General features: G+C 46.0%; 1 protein-coding gene across 4 annotated transcripts; it reads left to right on the top strand.

The window, feature by feature from the left end:
* The first annotated feature begins 202 nt into the window (after window positions 1-202).
* Window positions 203-16,281, top strand: LOC123377847 (cell surface A33 antigen-like). 4 transcript variants are annotated; one of them, XR_006582357.1, is made up of 11 exons: window positions 205-1,289; window positions 4,569-4,913; window positions 6,986-7,255; window positions 7,932-8,048; window positions 9,299-9,400; window positions 10,648-10,770; window positions 11,497-11,592; window positions 12,147-12,239; window positions 12,799-12,862; window positions 13,476-13,540; window positions 14,836-16,281. XR_006582357.1 is itself a non-coding variant. In XM_045031167.1 (10 exons), exons 1-10 carry the CDS (start codon window positions 1,223-1,225, stop codon window positions 14,743-14,745), a joined length of 1,317 nt encoding a protein of 438 aa, XP_044887102.1. In that variant the 5' UTR covers window positions 205-1,222; the 3' UTR covers window positions 14,746-16,281. The 4 variants fall into 4 exon arrangements, 3 of the variants coding, with proteins under 3 accessions (XP_044887105.1, XP_044887102.1, XP_044887103.1); XM_045031167.1 differs by lacking the exon at window positions 12,799-12,862 and having other exon boundaries at window positions 14,707-16,281; XM_045031168.1 differs by lacking the exon at window positions 12,799-12,862 and having other exon boundaries at window positions 206-1,289.
* The last annotated feature ends 1,077 nt before the right edge of the window (window positions 16,282-17,358 follow it).

The raw sequence follows: 17,358 nt of genomic DNA on the forward strand, positions 1-17,358 counted from the left end.
TCCCCCCGCAACAGGCCGATGAACAGAGCAAGCCCTGCTGGGCAGTTCAGCACTCGCAGAAATCGGGGGGGGGGGGGGAAGGGGGAGTAGCACGTTCCTCCCTGTACCCCCCCATGCCTTGCCTCTCTTTGGGAGGGCATTGCTCCTCTTGCCCCACCCCAAACTACGCCCATTGTCAAAAGGTACAAAATGCAGGACTCATGGAAGTGGTTTTGAAGTGGTGGAAAGGGTTACGATGTTCCCTACAATGTGCAGAGGCCCCCCAGCAGGATTACACCTCAGACTGTGCATGCAAACAGGTGAAAAGCATATCACAATTGTGGAGCCAATGTACCTGTGATATGCTGTGCAGAGGACTGTAAGACAGCCCCTCGGAGTGATCTAATGACTGAATGCCATAGTGACGCCCCACTGAAGAACACATGTCCCACAGCAGGCACAGACGAAGCTTCTGTACGTGAACTGCAGGTGGAAGTGTGGTGCCCTGCGTACCCCCAGGAAGCATCACGATCATCCTTACAGCTTAGGAATACGGCACTTATTTTTCCTGTTAGAATTTGCCTGACTTTAACTTCCAGCCATCAGTTCTTGTTCTCCCTTTCTCCACTGAATTAAAGAACCCGTTAGTACCCAGTAGTTTCTCACCACGAAGGTACCAATCTTCTTTGGTTAAGCCAACCAAAGTCTCTCATTGTAAGGTACTTATTCCAACCCTCAAATCATTTTTCTGACTCTTCTCTGCACCTTCTCCAGTTTTTCAACCATCCTTTTTAAAGGATAGCACTGCAGTAAACTGAGTCACTCTATAGAGTCCTTTGCAGTATATTGTGAGAGACTGTCCTTTCTGAGCATATGTGTGGAAGTTAAAGTAAACCAATTCCAGTTTTGCACACTCCAGATTTCTATCTGTGGCCTTCATTGCAACTTGTGGCAAGGCATGGGTTCAGCTTGCAGCAATGACCGGTACCAAATGTTGACAAAAGGAAGAAGATCCAGATCACTAGATGTGGGGAAGGACAGTTCGGCAACTAAGGAGAGCACACAGGCTACATGCAGAGCTGCCAGACTGGAGGTGGCTGATGCAATTTTTTATTGTATTTTATTTTGTTAACAGATCCTTTATTTTAGGCTGATGAATGCTGACCGGTGATCCTGGACCAGGACCACAATTGCAGAATGGTGTGACTACATCTTCACACAGACCTCAGCTCAGAACTTCTGCATGAGGATGGCCACATGTCTGGATCAGTGTGTAGTGCAAGCCAGTCCGTTAGCACCAGGATGTGCAGGTGACGGGCAGTACCAACCCAAAAGTGGGTTGCTATTGTCCTCTAGAAGCTGGCTACTGCAGATGGTTACAGAGCTGTGGGTAATCAGTTCAGCACTGGCAAGTCAGCTGTTGATTTTGTAGTGATGGATGTTTGCCAGGAAACAGTTGCTTTGATTTCACCCCTGCTTGGTGAGGATAGGAAATGTGCCTGAAGTAATAGTTGTTTTTCAGTAAATAGACGTCCAGCCATCCATGGTACAGGGGTACCTCTTATCATGCCCTTGACCAAGATGACAATGTTTATATAAACAGGAATGGATGCTACTTGCTCATTATGGAGGCCTTGGTGGACCATACAGGGAGGTTCATAGACACCCTACATGGGATGCAGCAGCAAAGTGCATGATGCCAGTGTATTCTGGAGATCCAGTGTATTCAAATATGGCCAAGCTGGGACCTTATCCACAGTTTTTGGGTGGAAGATCAATGAGGTGTCTGTGCTCACTGTTATTATGGGGGACCTAGCCTATCCCTCTACTGCCCTGGCTCATTAAGGCCTACCCTGATGTGGGAACACGTGGCAGAAGACAGTCTGACTATGCCCTGAGCAGGTGGTGGAATGTGCATTTGGCCAGCTGAAGACAGGAGGGTGTTGCCTACAAGCCATTTGGACTGCAGTATATAAAATGCCATTCATGTGATTGAGGCATGCTGTGTACTGCACAAGGATGTGAGGATAAGTGGGAGTACTTTGGCCAGGAATGGGTCACTCGTGCTGTTTTATGGCCCTCATCCAGCCAACCAGAAAGTGCACCTCTGGAAACTGAGTCTGGGTTCAGGAGAGCATGGGAAATACCTCTGTGCATCATAAGGAGACAGAAATTGCAACTTTATCTTCCTTTGCATCCCATCCCATCCATCCTTAAACTTCTCTGCTTATTGCCTGTGTGTGCCAGGTTCCTTCTTCCTAACAAGAAAATGGCAGTTGCTTTCTGTTTATTGCCACAAATGTTTGGTATTTGTGTGTGGCTTTGGGTCATTAGCTTGATGTGCCAAAGGGTGGAGGGCTGTGAGAGGAAGGCCAAGGTGGTAGATGGTCTTACTGTTTTTTCAGGCTGTGGTAGCATTGGCTCATGAGAGCTTGCTGGAGATCCCAGGCTGGAAAAGAGAACAGTTCTTCCAGGTCTGTAGTAGCAAATCATCCCTGTGTGCCATGGAACTGTTTCATTGTCTGGTGACCAATGAGGAAATTAATTATTAGAGATGACTACAAGCTGTGGGGCATGGGGAGTTTGTCTTGTCCCAAAATCTGTCTCTCGGGAATTCCTGTAGAATTAAAAAATTCTTCTGTATCATTCCACAAGTGGACCAAAATTTGTACCATCATAAGCAGGATGTTGATTTAGGATGCAGCAGCATAGAACCACCATGAATGTGCCTGTGCAACCTTCCCCCACACCCCTGGTTTTGCCTTACTACCATTGAATAGCTCAGTTCGGGCAGTCCTGTAATGTCATATGAGGAGCCGAGGAGCCCTAGTTTTGTTCCTGTAACTCTGTGCAAAAAAGTTATAAAACACTGAGACTTTTCAAAAGCAGCCCAATTTATTGGAAGCGGGCAGTATTTCAGGAACGTCTTGACCAAATGACCTCTAATTTGCTTCAGTCTGCTCAACCCTTCTTACATAATTATCCAAGACAATCTCCCCATGCGGGTGAATTTTGGATATTAAAAGCAGCTCATCTGTGGTTTGAGGAGGGGAGAGGTGTGTGGCTGGGGAACCGCTGGGCCAAATGACTCCATACTTTCACCGCTAATGCTACCTCTGGTCCCCGTGAGGCAGCATAATCTTAAATAAACTTTTTGAAAAATTGGCTCTGAAACAGAAAGCTCTGCTCAGCGTTAACTATGGAGTCACTAGTGCTCCATAATATTTCAAATCACTCTTCAGACAGAACTAGTGAACACTAGCAGCAACCGTGTGGGGAAGGTAAGTCCTTTCATCCCCATTTTACAGATCAGGAAAATGAAGCATTCAAATAGGTCAAAATATTTAGGTACTTCAGTAAGTAGCCTGTTGGGTTTTTTTCCTTCAGATCCTGGGCTCTGAATTGTGTAAAAGATAGAAATAAAATAGCCAACTATGATGTGTTGGAGAGGACTTCATAAAACATGTTCCACAGAGCTATTGTTTTGAGGCATTTTCAGACAATGTCCTTGAAAGATAGTGCAGCCCCAATCACCTGCATGGTGATGCTATCACTGTCTGTCTGATACTGTCCCCATACGCGACATGTTTTCAGGAGCAAGTTCTACACATTTCCCACAAAGTGCAGTTTCACAGAAATTTGTTTTCCAAGAAATGCTGCCTCCCTTCTTGGCTATGAGAGAGCAGATTTGTTTCAATGGGCAAACACGTCAGTATATTCCTTGACCTCACTCCAGGGCATAAAGTTTCATAAAGTTGGTGGGATTTTCCTCTTGTTAAAATGTAAGCAGCACAGCTCTACTTACAGTATTATGTTATAGGCATAAAACCTCTATACTGGAGCTGTCCACTGCCAGAGTAAAACTTGCCTGCGTGGGAGATGGAGCTTTCACAGGGGCAATCCAAGGCTGTAGAATGAACTCCAACAAGATCTAAGACTTGACTCAAATGTCCTCACTTTTCATTCCAAGTGCCAGGCATGATTCTTTGACCTTGCCTTCACTAACACACCTAGCACAACAGACATAATATTAAAAATAAACTATAAAACCCTCAGATAATTGTCTTCAAGAGGAAAAAGAAGTAAGGGGAAAAACCCTTGACAAATGCTAGTCCTCTTGTGCAATGTGCTTCTGGAAGGTGCTCTGGTGCTATAGTGATGAGGATGGTATAAAGCAGGGGTCGGCAACCTTTCAGAAGTGCTGTGCCGAGTCTTCATTTATTCACTATAATTTAAGTTTTCACGTGCCAGTAAAAATGTTAACATTTTTAGAAAGTCTCTTTCTATAAGTCTATAATATATAACTAAACTATTCTTGTATGTAAAATAAATAAGGCTTTTAAAATGTTTAAGAAGCTTCATTTAAAATTAAATTAAAATGCAGAGCCCCTGGACTGGTGGCCAGGACCTGGGCAGTGTGAGTGCCCCTGAAAATCAGCTTGCGTACTGCCTTCAGCACCCGTGCCATAGGTTGCCTACCCCTGGTATAAACCTTTGAATGACCTGGTATGGAAAATGCCTTTTGGACTTTGCTTTATGACTGACTCTTTTTTTTCCTGCTTTTCCACTTCTCTTCCCTGGCTGGCTAGTGCTGCTGGTGGTTTTCCAGTGGACTTCAGAAGCAGCAAGACCTCTGGAAAGAAAAGTTGCAGCTGTGGGATCCTCGGTGCTGCTGCCTGCACCAGACAACATAAAAGACATCAAGTTCATCCAGTGGGAATATCTAAATGGCACCACATCACACTTCATTGTGCAGTACTATGTGGAGTCACAAAAGCCAACACTCTATCCGCCCTATGAAAACAGAGTAGTTTTCTATTCGCCCAACGGCTCCCTCTTGCTGGAAAAACTACAAGAGACAGACAGCGGGGTCTACAAAGTCAGTATCAATCTGTTCGAGAGCGAAGCCAGAACAACCCTTCTGAAAGTTCTCAGTAAGTGAGAGATACTGAGGAGATGGTCTTACTCTTCCAAGATTTACAAATCAGTACATTAGAAGGATCCATTCAATCCAGGGTGTGAATGGGAATAGTCATAATGGAGGGAGATTTTCAGTAAGCCACAAAGGAATTGGGAAGGCCAAGACTATAACAAGGTTCAAAAAAGAACTAGATAAGTTCATGGAGGATTGGTCCATCAATGGCCATTAGCCAGGATGGGCAGGGATGGTGTCCCTAGCCTCTGTTTGCCAGAAGCTGGGAATGGGCGACAGGGGATGGATCACTTGATGATTACCTGTTCTGTTCATTCCCTCTGGGGCACCTGGGATTGGCCACTGTTGGAAGACAGGATACTGGGATAGATGGACCTTTGGTCTGACCCAGTATGGCCATTCTTATGAGCCAGACAGGGGATGCTGATGGACACACTGGGAAATGTCAGGGAGATCTGCAAGCCCTGGAATGGGGAAGGTTGTGTCTGACTCTGCACTGGGAAACGTGTGTATATGGAAGGGGCTCTGAACCCCCAGAATGATGGGGACTTGATGTGTCTGTGAGGTGCTGTGTTCAGTCTGAATGTGCTCTGTGAAACTGCTCTCCACTCTGGTGGCACCGCACACCTTGCTGCCCATGCACAGAACAGCTTTGATGTCCCTTGTAGGGGAAATCATTTAGGAGTGACTGTTCAGTATGCTACACAGGGAACATCTGAATGACACTTATTGTTAGTAATGCTCCAGGGTTGAATGCCTGTGCTCGCTCTTTAATGGCCAGCTCTCTAAGCACCGAGCATCAGTTAGAACAGAGGTGATGGAGGGAAATTACTGGCAGAAAACCCTGGATAGATCTCACCGGAGGATACAATAGCTCAGCACATCACCCTTTAAACAAACAATTGCCCTCACCCTGAGTGTTGTGCTTCCATTGTTTATTTTTTGCTTTGTCAGTGTACGGTAGCTATTCATGATGGGGGTCAATAGGACAGCGAGATTTCCTTTAAATTAGTCATAGATACTTATCTACAATGTTAATGCAATGTTAGTGCATTTGTGGCCCATAGATCTGTATATATTATATACAGATTTGTTTTTATTTTTGTAAACATATTACAAGGGTCAGATTCTCTATGGGCAATTTGTTTAAAAAACAGAGCAGTATAAATAAGTTAAAATAACTAAGAATTATGACATCTGGGTATATTAAAAGTCCATCTCAGGAAGTCTTCTTTCAGGACTATTCTCTCTCCAGATATGTTGTACAAGAGAAATGGCATAGCAATAATATTGGGAACATAGGAATCCCCATACCAGGTCAGACCAGAAACCCATCTAGTCTGGTATCCTGTCTCTGGCAGGCCAGTACCGGTTCTTTCAGAGGAAGGTGCAAGAAACTCCTTAGTGAACAGTTATGGAATGCCCTGCCTATAGAGGAATTTTCTTCCTAACCTCCTCAGTTAGTGGCTGTCAATCTGTAGCCATGAGGGTTTATATTCCTTCTCTTAAAAAAATGTTTGTTTAAGCCTATCTAATGTCACCGTGAATGTTCTCATTATTAATGTAAATATCTAATCCTTTTGTGAATCTTACTAAGCTCCTGGCCTAACTGATACCTGGTGGCAGTGAGTTCCACAGGCTAGCCGTGTTTTGGACATTCAGTGCACTGTGCAGCCACCCTGATTCATCCACTACTGCTCTTCTCCTTCCATGGATAATTTGGCAGTTGCTCTGAATGGGAATTAGTCTGGCCTGTGGTTCAATCTGTAAGTTGGAAGCTAAGTCCTTATAGATTATATTTAAATTGAATAGCTAGTTCTGTATTCATTTACTTCATTACTGTTCTATTATGAACAATGACGAGAGATTTTATTTGACTTTAGCCCACTAACAACCTAACCCCTTCTCCTGAGTGCTGAACTACCACCCAGTCCAGACTCCCCAGTGCTCACTCTGGCAGGGACCTGTCCCTGCTCAGCTTATCTCAGGTGTGGTACTGAACCCCTCTAACTCCAGGAAAGAAGCACGTGTGTTGTTAAGACTGGTGCTACACCAGTGTTGTATACTTTTCAGGGCCTGTGTCCCAGCCTCAGATATGGAGCAATTCTAGCCTGGCAGGTTCACCGACTGAGTTATTCTGCAACGTGCCAGAGGGAACAGTGGAGAACATTGCCTGGGAGAAAGAAGGAGGCCCTCTCCCCCAGGAAAGGTGTTACCTTCTTTCTGAAAATGACAGTGTGTTGCACATTGGGAAAGGGGAAAAATCAGACTGTGGCTTCTATTCCTGCAATGTCAGCAATGAGATCAGCTGGCAGGAATCCTCGCTGAACTTGACCATTGTCGGTAAGTGTTGCATTACTCCTGGGCTTCAGTTTATCGTGGGCAATTTTGTGGCTGCTAGAACCAATGGCTACGGTTCGGCGTTCCTGGCCAAAGGGAGCTGTGGGAAGCAGCGGCCAGCCACGGGCACTGGGAGCTGCAGGGAGCCACGCCTGTGGATGGTCATCGTCAGCAAATGTCTCACAGCCCGCAATCAGATTACCCTGATGGGCCGCAGGTTGCCCACCACTGATATAGAGCCTGTCTGAATACATTTCTACTTTGGCCACTAGACAGCAGTTTATGAACCGAGTCTGTTGTTTCCCAGTGGCTGGTAGATGTGTTGAATCAGGTCAAAGGTGGGGCAGTGTAACACCCAGAACTCTCCTACCTATTGATGTGTTGTTTGAGTACATTTACTTGAATGAACACAGTAATGATCTCACTTTGTCCTGCTATCGGTGCAGCTCTGCAGAAGGGGTTAGAACCCAGCTGGAAGGGTTTGTCTTTGGGACCAGGTGCCATCACTGGCAGGGGGCAGCAATCCTCTATGCACATCCTCAAGCAGAAAATGTCCTGGCTCCCAACAGCTTTCTCAGCAGCTCCCAATCTCCCACAGCCTCTCTGTTCTGTTCTGTTGGTTGATTGTTTCTCTTCTGCTTCCCCATAAGACTGGGATTTATTTTCTCCACATATCAAGGTATCTCGCCTCTGCTAGAACTTGCTTTGAAAATGTCTGCTGTTGCTTTGGTGTTTGCCCTGGTCTCTGGGATGGGCTTCTTTATCTTGTGCTGCCAGTCAGGAAAGCAAAGAATCAGTAAGTATTTTATGTGCCTGTGGCTCTTGGATAGTATCTGTTGTACACAAAATTAAACCCTCTTCTCTTCTTTGCTTGAGATCAGATCAGATCAATGCAGGCAGCATTGGCCGATTGCTTTCCTCTTAGCCTCCCAGGATATGTCTACACTGCAATACAAGGCCCGCAGCATGACGCGGCTGGCCCAGGTCAGCTGACTTGGGCTCGGGCTGCAGGGCTATAACATTGCAGTGTAGATGTTCGGGCGTGGGCCTGATTCAAAGGCCACTGAAATCAGTAAGAGCCTTTCCACCAACTTGAATGGGCTTTGGGTCAGGCCCAAGATGAAGGTCTCACCAGTGTAGCAAGATCAGTCTATCGGTCCACCCTGTGTGGAAATCCTGGGGAGCGTTACCCAGTTCTAAACAACAGCTGCAGATCCCAGCTCCACTGCCCGTTCTCAGCATAACAAACAGGATTGAACTCTTGATTCCTAAACATTCCCGCCGTTTGGGGCCAGATTCTTCCACCCTTACTCCTGGAGAGTAATACTTGGCTCTGCACATCAGCACTCACTGACAACGATGCTTAACAGATTATTGTTCACTGTGCCAATGGCACAGCCTCTGTTTGCTCTGATACAAAAGGTGTCGTCCCACGCTTTTAGGAGCATCAAAAATTATAAATGAATTAATAATTAACTTACCCCTACCCATCCAGATTCCACCCCCACATCCCAACCAACACAAGCTCTAACCAGGTTCCGCCCAGAGGATTCAGGGGGCCTGGGGCAAAGCAATTTCGGGGGCCCCTTCCATAAAAAAAAGTTGCAATATTATAGAATACTATATTCTCGTGGGGACCCTTGTGGGTTCCGGGGCCTAGAGGAAATTGTCCCACTTGCCCCCCCCCCCTCGCCCCGGGCAGCCCTGACTCTAACCCACCTGCACTCTCCTTATCCCATCTGTAAAAGCAATGGAGAATAGCTATGCCTTGCACCCTGCCTGTTTAGTCAACAGACTCAAGCTCTGTCTGACCAAGGACGGAGTTGGCAGCCCTGTACTGAAAACAGCCTGGCACCAGTCCTGCCTATTTTAAGCCAAGAAACTGCCAGCTGCTGAGTTTTGGGGGTTGATTTGAAGCGCAGGGGGAATAAACCTCAGGCAAACCAAAGCTGAGAGAGTTTGTGTCGCCCCTTGAAAACAATCCACGGACCCTGAGGTCTTGTGCAGCTCTGGGCACTCACTGTTGGTTGTCTATTGTTTTTCTAGCGGTGGAGAACTGGCGATGGATGATCATATTCATTCAGGGTATGGTGTGTGTCTCTTCCATCTTGCTGTTCGCTGCAACTGTCCTCTGGACGCAGGAGGAAGGTAGAGTCTCCCTGGCTCTGATACTAACAAGTGTGTCTGCTTCAGATTGTAAGGAGATGAATGAGGTGAATTGAATGAGTCTATGAAGAGAGAAGAAACCAATCAAAGGGGAGGGTGATCAGATTCAGAGTCACATCTGGAGCTAGTGTAAATCAACATAGTTCCAGTGAAGCCAGTGGAACTGCACGGATTTACTCCAGCTGAGGATCTGGTCCTCAGTAAAATCCAGAACAGCTGTTGCATGCAGGGGGAAGGAAAGGTAGCACCAGCAGTGATGTTGGTGGGTTTCAAAGAGGAATGTGCTAGGCTTTGGGCATTTGGAGATGGTGGAGGACTCATGCAAGGGGGTGGGAGGTGGTATGGTGGCTCATTTCAGGGCAAGCAGGGTAGTTCAGCTACATGTGGCAGGATTGGCTGGGGTGGACCTTCAGGTGCATGTGCATTCAGCCACCTTGTTGTGAGTTTCACTGACTGACCTAGGTAGTGCCTGATCAGGTGGCCGGGGTCAGCAGGGTGACAAACGCTAGGCTATTACACCGTATTTCAGAAACCTTCCAGAGACATGCATGAATGCCAGAACTGGCCAACTGAGAAATAGGTTGTGTGAAAAATGAAGGAAAGCTTTAATCTTCCTATGCAATGAGAACTGGGCACCAAAATGGCCCCACGCAATCCAGTCTGCCGAGACAAGGTCATGGAAGTAACACTCTTTTAGCAGCAAGGTCTTGGGAACTGGTATATATCCGAGATCATAGATACTGGTTGCCACAGTTGAGCAGGAAATGGGCACATCTTGTAGATGTTGCAGAGTAGCTTAGGATGGGAGGAGAGGGAGCAGCAGGGGTAGCTGATGTATAATAAGGGTGTGATCTATATGTCGACTGAAGGTTTTGGTTTATAGTGAATTCTACCCTCTTGAGATGAAACTGAAACCTCCTTTAAGCTGTAATGCCCCAGCCTGCAGCACTCAGCACTATCCCTTTGCCAGTCACTTTTCCAGTCCACAGGTGCAATTGTATCCCCCCTATAAACTTCATCTCCAGCCCGGGAGCCAAACTCTGCCATCTGCTACACCCCTGCACCCCACTGACTTCACTGACCTCAGTGGGGTGTCACTGGTGTAACTGAGGCCAGACTGTAGCCCCATCTGTATAGTGCCCACACCCAATAATGACCTCTCACTGACATTCACCTTCACTATGCCAGATTAACCATATCAGTCTCTAATTCTGTTTTAATTCTCCCAGGTCTCTCTGCTGCCTTCATATTGCTTGAGATTTTGCTTGTATATGTAATAACAGTAACAATCCTGATATCAGCAACATTGGTGTTTCAGCCAGCAAAGCTCAGTGGATTTAAGACCAAACCATGTGAGTCATTCTATGTATGATTCAACTACTGGGGGACAAGTGGTGAACTGATTTATTTCCTAAATGGGATTGAGGAAAGACCCTGATAGGCCTCACTAAGTTAGAGGAAAGGGCTGTATAGGGGGCTTTTACTGGTACTAATATTGTCACACACTCACTCTGCAGCCCATTCCCTTCACATTCACTGCAAGGTCTATCCAACATCTAACTCTTAACCTGCCCTGATCCCAAACACATGACTTTAAAAGGTTGAAATATCAGCCGAGGAGAGGGCAGCATGAAAGGACTTGAGATTCGTTTCTGAAACCTCTGGGCCATGAATCAGCATATTGGTTGTGTCAGTCACTTTACTGCAGTGAGTGGTGAGATAACACCAGGTATGCGGAAGGGATGAGTGAGAGACTGAAGTTATAATCAGGTAGAGCTCAGCAGCTTGATGGTGACCAGCAGAGCTGTAGGATGGCTTGTCTGTCTGCTTAGCTGTTGAATTTCCACTGGCTTTTTAAAATATCAGCTGCCACTAGATGAGATTTGATTCCCAAACTTCCTGTCTGTTTCTGTCCATAACTCTGTTTGTAACAGAACGCAAAGCCCATGATCTGACCTGTTTACTGCATGAGGCACTCCTTGGAATTATGCTCTTGTACATAGCAGAAATGTCCTCATACAGGAACTTTTATAACACATTTGTGTATCTGCCTTCACGTGTTTCCCTCCCTATCCCAGGGCAACGTATCATCCTGGACTCAGCAGCCCCTGGAGCAGTGATATTAGTGGTCCTGTTTGCCAGCCTCCTACTCCAGAAAATCTCCCAGCTCCAAGGTGAGAACAGACCCTCTAGTGACCTATGTTTACGCTGCATGTTTCCTTGAGAACAAACCTTCACCTCTGAGAGCTGGAGGTTCTGCATGGACGGTTCTTGCTGCAGAGCCTGGTGTAGTGTCCCCCCCATCGCTGGGAGCCACTTCTATCAAAGCATGGGGACAGTGCACATGAACGCTGAACATGTCTGTGCTGCATGAGTATCCACACACAGCACTGTCCTAACCCCCAAAGTCCCATCCCGCTGTGCCCTTGGCTCAGCAGAAAACCTAGGAAGGGTTTTCAGGAGGTCTGTCTCACCTTTGGTCACTCAAAAGTCTTGGTCAGGGATCTGGAGTGGATTTCCCCAGGGCAGCACATTTGAATCTTGTGTATTATTATAAAATATAGATGTCCTGGTTCTCTCCTCCCACAGACATGTCTTAGCCCTATAGAGGTCTGGCTTAAATGCAAGTTTATGTCCTACATTTTAGCTCCCTTATGATTTCTTTGAATAAATGAGCAAACTACTGACAAGCTGTAACCTTCTCTTTTTTAAAAAAAAATACATATAGACAGAGGCTGCTCACAGACTGTAGATCTCACAGGCTACGCAGTCACCCCAGCCATAATATCTCTCTTTGGCCTTCTAACCCTCTTCATTTGGTGTGAGTATCCTTCTGGTTTCATTCCAGTCGCTGTGTGGTCATAATTTACTGCCTCTCTCTTTCCTGGGTAACTTTGTGTATGGCTCTCTCACTTCCCCATGCTCCAAGTGACCTGGCTACAGTCAATGCCCTGGGAATCTTTGACTAGGGGCCAGGTTTTTAAAGGTATTTAGGCACCTAACAGTTCCGATAGGTGCCTCATGGGGTTTCCAGCGCCCAGGGCACCTAGCTCTGTTGTTGTGCATCTAAATACCTTTAACAAGCTGGCCCTAAATGAAGTGCTCAAGCAGGTACCTCTGTCCCTGTGGAAATAAAAGCAAGGTTTTATTTGCCATAGAAATTACAAGAGTAAAATTGGACTGAATGTTAAAACAGAACAAAATTAGTGTAAGGACTAAATAACTGCTTAGCTCGCTGGGGCAAATTGTTCAGCTGTCCAGTATTAAGAGCTGTTAAAGTCTTTCATTTTAAATGCCATGTGTGTCTCCCCCACTGCTCAGGCTGCCCAGTTAGTTTGTACATGTCTCTTACATTCCCCGCCATGTCTGTGTATTTATAGTTCTTGGATTCTGTGGCCTTGTGATGTGAACCGCTGTCTCTAGCTGTTGTTGTGTCAGATAAAGGTATGTCTCAGTTACAATGCATTCGAGCAGTCTAGATTTCCTTCCTTTCCTACCCCATCTACCAGCTCTCGTGGGATGCTGTTCTCAAGATATGCAACTTCTTGTGCTTTTTTCTCATCATTTACCTGGTTATCGCAGAGCACTTTGTAACACATGTATTAACATCTGGGAGTTCTTCCAAAAGCCATCGCTGCCCTGGGGAAGAGACTTTGAGAGTATATTGTTTTCTTGAAGTTAATCTGTGTGGTATCAATAGCTCTTCCTCCTGCAGTGTCTGAAATACCAGCAAGAACAAATGCCGCTGGAGATTCTAGTAAATCAGATTAGTACCAGGTAATTAACAGAGGGTGAAGTGCAGGTGATGGGGAATATTAGACAGGAAATTTCATTTTCCCAATCACATTCCTGCCGTTGACTCTAAAATCCCAACATTTCCACCTTATGGTGGAAAGGGAGGATCTGACAACTCATGTTCTCCAAAAGACTGATTTGCACTCCTCTCTACAGCTGGGCTCCCTTAAAATGCCATAGAGAGGTGCAGTCACCCTCTACACGAAGTGTGACTTATATAAAACACAACACAGGAGCTAACCAGCCTCTCGCTGCTTTGTAGATCACAGGAGCCAAGGAGACCAAAGAGAAAATAAACGACATTCCAAGGGGGAAGCAGACCAGGAGGTAGCAGCCCTTGTAACTCATTTTTTATTGTCTATATGTTGAGTTTCCTCTGCCCGTTCAGTTGTAAATTATTATGATCACTATTATTTAACTTACCACCTATACCATGCAGGGGAGGGGCCTGGCTTTAACCCACCGAAGGCAGGAGACTTGGAGCCAGAGTTGAAAAGCCTGGCAGGTGTGGTTCGGAATAATTATGTAATCCATACCAGGGTTTTAGTTGGACTTTCTTTCCCTCCCACCCAAGAACATGAAGAGTGTTGAACCTTAACTTATTGTCAGCTTTGAGTTGACCCCCATTGTCACCCACAGCCACAGGGCTTCTCTACACTCCAAAAACTAACAGAACTCAGGTATTTTAAACTTGGAATGTTATTTTCCCTCAGTTATATAGCCATGGTAACAGGGTGCAAGCCGAGCATTGTAACATCTGGTTTCCCTGGCTGTTCTGAAGCGGAATGGGTCTGTCCAGAAGCTAACTCCAGACCTTTGTCAACAAGCTGAAAGCTGAAATAGCCACCCATTCAACAGGGCTGCCACCCATTCAAGCACAATGGGGGGAAGTCTGATTTTAGGAAGTCTTTAGACTGTCAAACTTATTTAAAAATAATGATCACAATCCCATTATTTGCAGTGGTGGTGTAGCCATGCCAGTCCCAGGATATTAAAGAGACAAGGTAGGGCAGGTAGCATATTCTATTGGGCCAACTTCTGTTGGGGAGAGAGACACGCTTTTGAATTTACTCAGAGCTCTTCTTCGGGTCACTGTAGCTTGAAAGCTCATCTTTCGCCAACAGAAGTTGGTCCAATAAAAGATGTTCCCTCACTCACCTTGTCTCTCGTACTCCTGTTAACAATCCTGCTGCAGTGGCTACTGAAAGGCCTCAACCATGGTCAGGGTCCCACTGTGCTAGGCTTTGTATGTACACACGGCAAGACAGTCCTAGCCCCGTCAAGCTTACAGTCGAAGTGGATGCAGATCTACACTCTCCCCACAGGGTTTCCGTGCTGCTCTTGTTTTCCAGCAGAAATGACCACGCCCTACCAAGTTCTCCAAAATGCCAGTTTTAGTCTCACGTTCTCTCAGTGAGTTATACCATTGCCCAGGAACTGCTGGCATGCAAGTAGCAATAAGGGGGTTTGAAATCCTTTCCCTGTCTGTGCAGGGCCCTGCCACTGTTCGGAAAGATTTATGGAAGTTCTGAGTTCCCCAGCGCCCCATGATGAGGCTGGCACTGAGCCCCAGCAGTGGGATGCGGTAGGGCACACTTCATGAACATACATATGTTGTGCAGGTGCAGCAGGAGCTTCGGGAAGACATGCTTTAGCGGCCGTAAAGAGCATTCCCTAGTCTCATGCCACCAAGAATGAACCAGAAGAAGCTACAACCTGTCGTCATTATGGCCAGCTCTTGGAAACACCCATACCTAAGTCTGGCTAATGCTGCTTCTTGCAAGCCTGTGTGGTTGGTTGCTTATAAACTTTTCCAAAATTTAACCACCTGGGCTGAAATTTTCACTGTCAGGACTCTGCTCAGGCTCAGTCCCCCCTCCAACCCCAGAATTTCACTAAAAAATGGCTCCACTACTGCTGAAAGCACAGTTAGGGGAAAATAGGAACACAGTCTCACACTCCCCAACAGACACTCTATCTGTGAAAAGGTTATGATTTGCTGAATATGTTTATGCTATCTGTATGCATGTATCTTTTTTGTATTTGAAGTAATGAGTATTGGCTCTAGACCTGGAGTTTAAATGTTTGTTCCTAGTGTAATTCCCACAAGGTAGTTAGCCAGCACATCTTGAAGGGACTAGTCAAAGTAAGTGGCTCACCAAGGGACACTTAACTCACACTGGACCATGGGAGATGCCCATCTACATCGAAAGGACATTCTATATGAAGTATAGGTAATGGCCCGGAGGCGATGGGTGGGGGGAGCCAGGGGTGATGGAGGGAGCACCATCATACAGGTTCACCACGGGCACCATTTTCATAAGGCTGGCCCTTATTAACCCTCAATGCACAAACCAGGAATAGTGCCTGATTCCCACCGTTCCTCTACTAGCTAGTAAATAGTCATGTAAGCCATTCCACTGTACTGCTGTTACTATTAAGTAGCTTTATGTTGTACACATCAAAGGTATTAGTTCAAATCCTGCCATTAGTTCACCTGGCTTCTCAATATAGCTCAATAGGATGGCAGGATTGTGTTTGTTTTAGGCACTAGAAAATTACTTACATTAGAAGAATATTAAGGTTGCAAAGTCAAGCACTCAAATTAAAAAATACTAGTAGGAAAGATTGCCCATGTAATCACAAATCTGCACCTCAGGCTTAGGTTTTTAATGATGCAGTTTTTAGTTGCATCATCACCTACAATGTAGTCTAGGGACCCCTGCCTCAGTACATGCTCAGGGCAGACACTACATGAGATGACGAGTGGCAAGAAAAAAATTTATCTTGTATTGAAGGCCTGAGGCTGAGGCGAGACAGATTCTATTTTAGACTCTGTCACAGACTTCCTGTGGTTTATTCCGTGTATATGGAAGTGTGTGGGGGAAGGGCAGGAGTGGACAATCTCTGTTTGGGCATTTCCTAACTTTTCAGTGCTGGATTTTGCAACTTTAATGTCACTTCTGCAGTATATAACTCCAGTGTTATTCAGCTCTTGCATGTATCTGTCAGCTATGTTACTCATGTATGTTTGTCACTGTTACATTGTTAGGATTTTCTTTTATAGCATTCCTATGTGTGTGTTCAGAGTAATACAAGTAAAATGATTGAGAGAAATATTATCTCATGCTCTCTCATTTCTAATCTGATCTCCCCCTCCCCGCACACTCTCAGCAGCGAGGTGAGGGCTCCTTACCTTACCCAAGCTGCACCCACCTAGCCAGTTTCTGGCTTCTCCACTCACACATCCTTGGTGATTAGGGCAGACTCAAGCCCAGCTCTTTCAGACTGCCATCCAAACCCTTCTGAGCTCTGTTTCCTTTCCCTCCAGAGGTAAATGGCATCCAGTCTTTCTCACTCACATTCTCTCCTGAAAAGTTGATTGACCAAAGACGGAGACAAAAGGGAGACGATTTGGGTGCAAACCAAGGCAAACCCCAGATTTAGGAATCTGAATGCCAGTTTTGACTCCATAAAACTCCCACCGAATGCTGAAGGTGTCTTAATACACTGAAGACCCAAGTTCTCAGGGTAAAAGTTCCCTCAGCACCTGTTTTTGTCACTGGGCCTCCTCCCTGTATGCAATGGGGGAGGTGGGACCTGTCTACCATGTAAGCTCCAGAGTGATTCATGAACTGTGGGGAGAAAGGTGGGGGCTTGATCCAGCAGGTAGCCTCTGAGCATGCCTACTTGATCAAGGCCCATTTAGAATCTGGCAGCAAGGTGGTGGTGCCACCTACCTTATAACTTAACTTATAGCCCAAAAGTTACAACGCTTGCCTGGGATGTGGGACACTGCGCCATGGTGGATAAACACTTAAATAGAGCTAGCAAAGTAGAATGATGCTGTAGCCCAGGAGTTTGGGCACCCACGGGGAAGGTAGGAGTCCCAAGGTCCAGTCCTCCTGCTCTAATCACTTGCATTATTTCTCCAACCTGGAACAACTTCAACAGGAAAGGAAGAGGGAGCCCCCACATCTGCATAGCCTGTAACTCAGTGGTTAGAGCACTCTCCTGAGAGGTTTGTCACCCCTGTTCAAATCAGTGTTCCTCCAGCAGAGGGAAGTGAACCCAGGTCTCTCACATTGCAGCTGAGTGCTCTAATCACTGGATTAAAATGTGTACAGGCAGACAGCACTACCCCC

The sequence above is a fragment of the Mauremys mutica genome, chromosome 9, assembly GCF_020497125.1.
Source record: "Mauremys mutica isolate MM-2020 ecotype Southern chromosome 9, ASM2049712v1, whole genome shotgun sequence".
Classification (NCBI taxonomy): domain Eukaryota; kingdom Metazoa; phylum Chordata; order Testudines; family Geoemydidae; genus Mauremys; species Mauremys mutica.

Bases quoted from the DNA above. Each gene is read 5' to 3' on its own strand.
- LOC123377847 (XM_045031167.1), top strand. From the start codon at position 1,223: ATGAGGATGGCCACATGTCTGGATCAGTGTGTAGTGCAAGCCAGTCCG. The intron at 8,049-9,298 runs GTAAGTATTTTA...TTGTTTTTCTAG, and splicing joins GTCAGGAAAGCAAAGAATCA to CGGTGGAGAACTGGCGATGG. The intron at 13,541-14,706 runs GTAGCAGCCCTT...CTGTCTGTGCAG, and splicing joins AGGGGGAAGCAGACCAGGAG to GGCCCTGCCACTGTTCGGAA.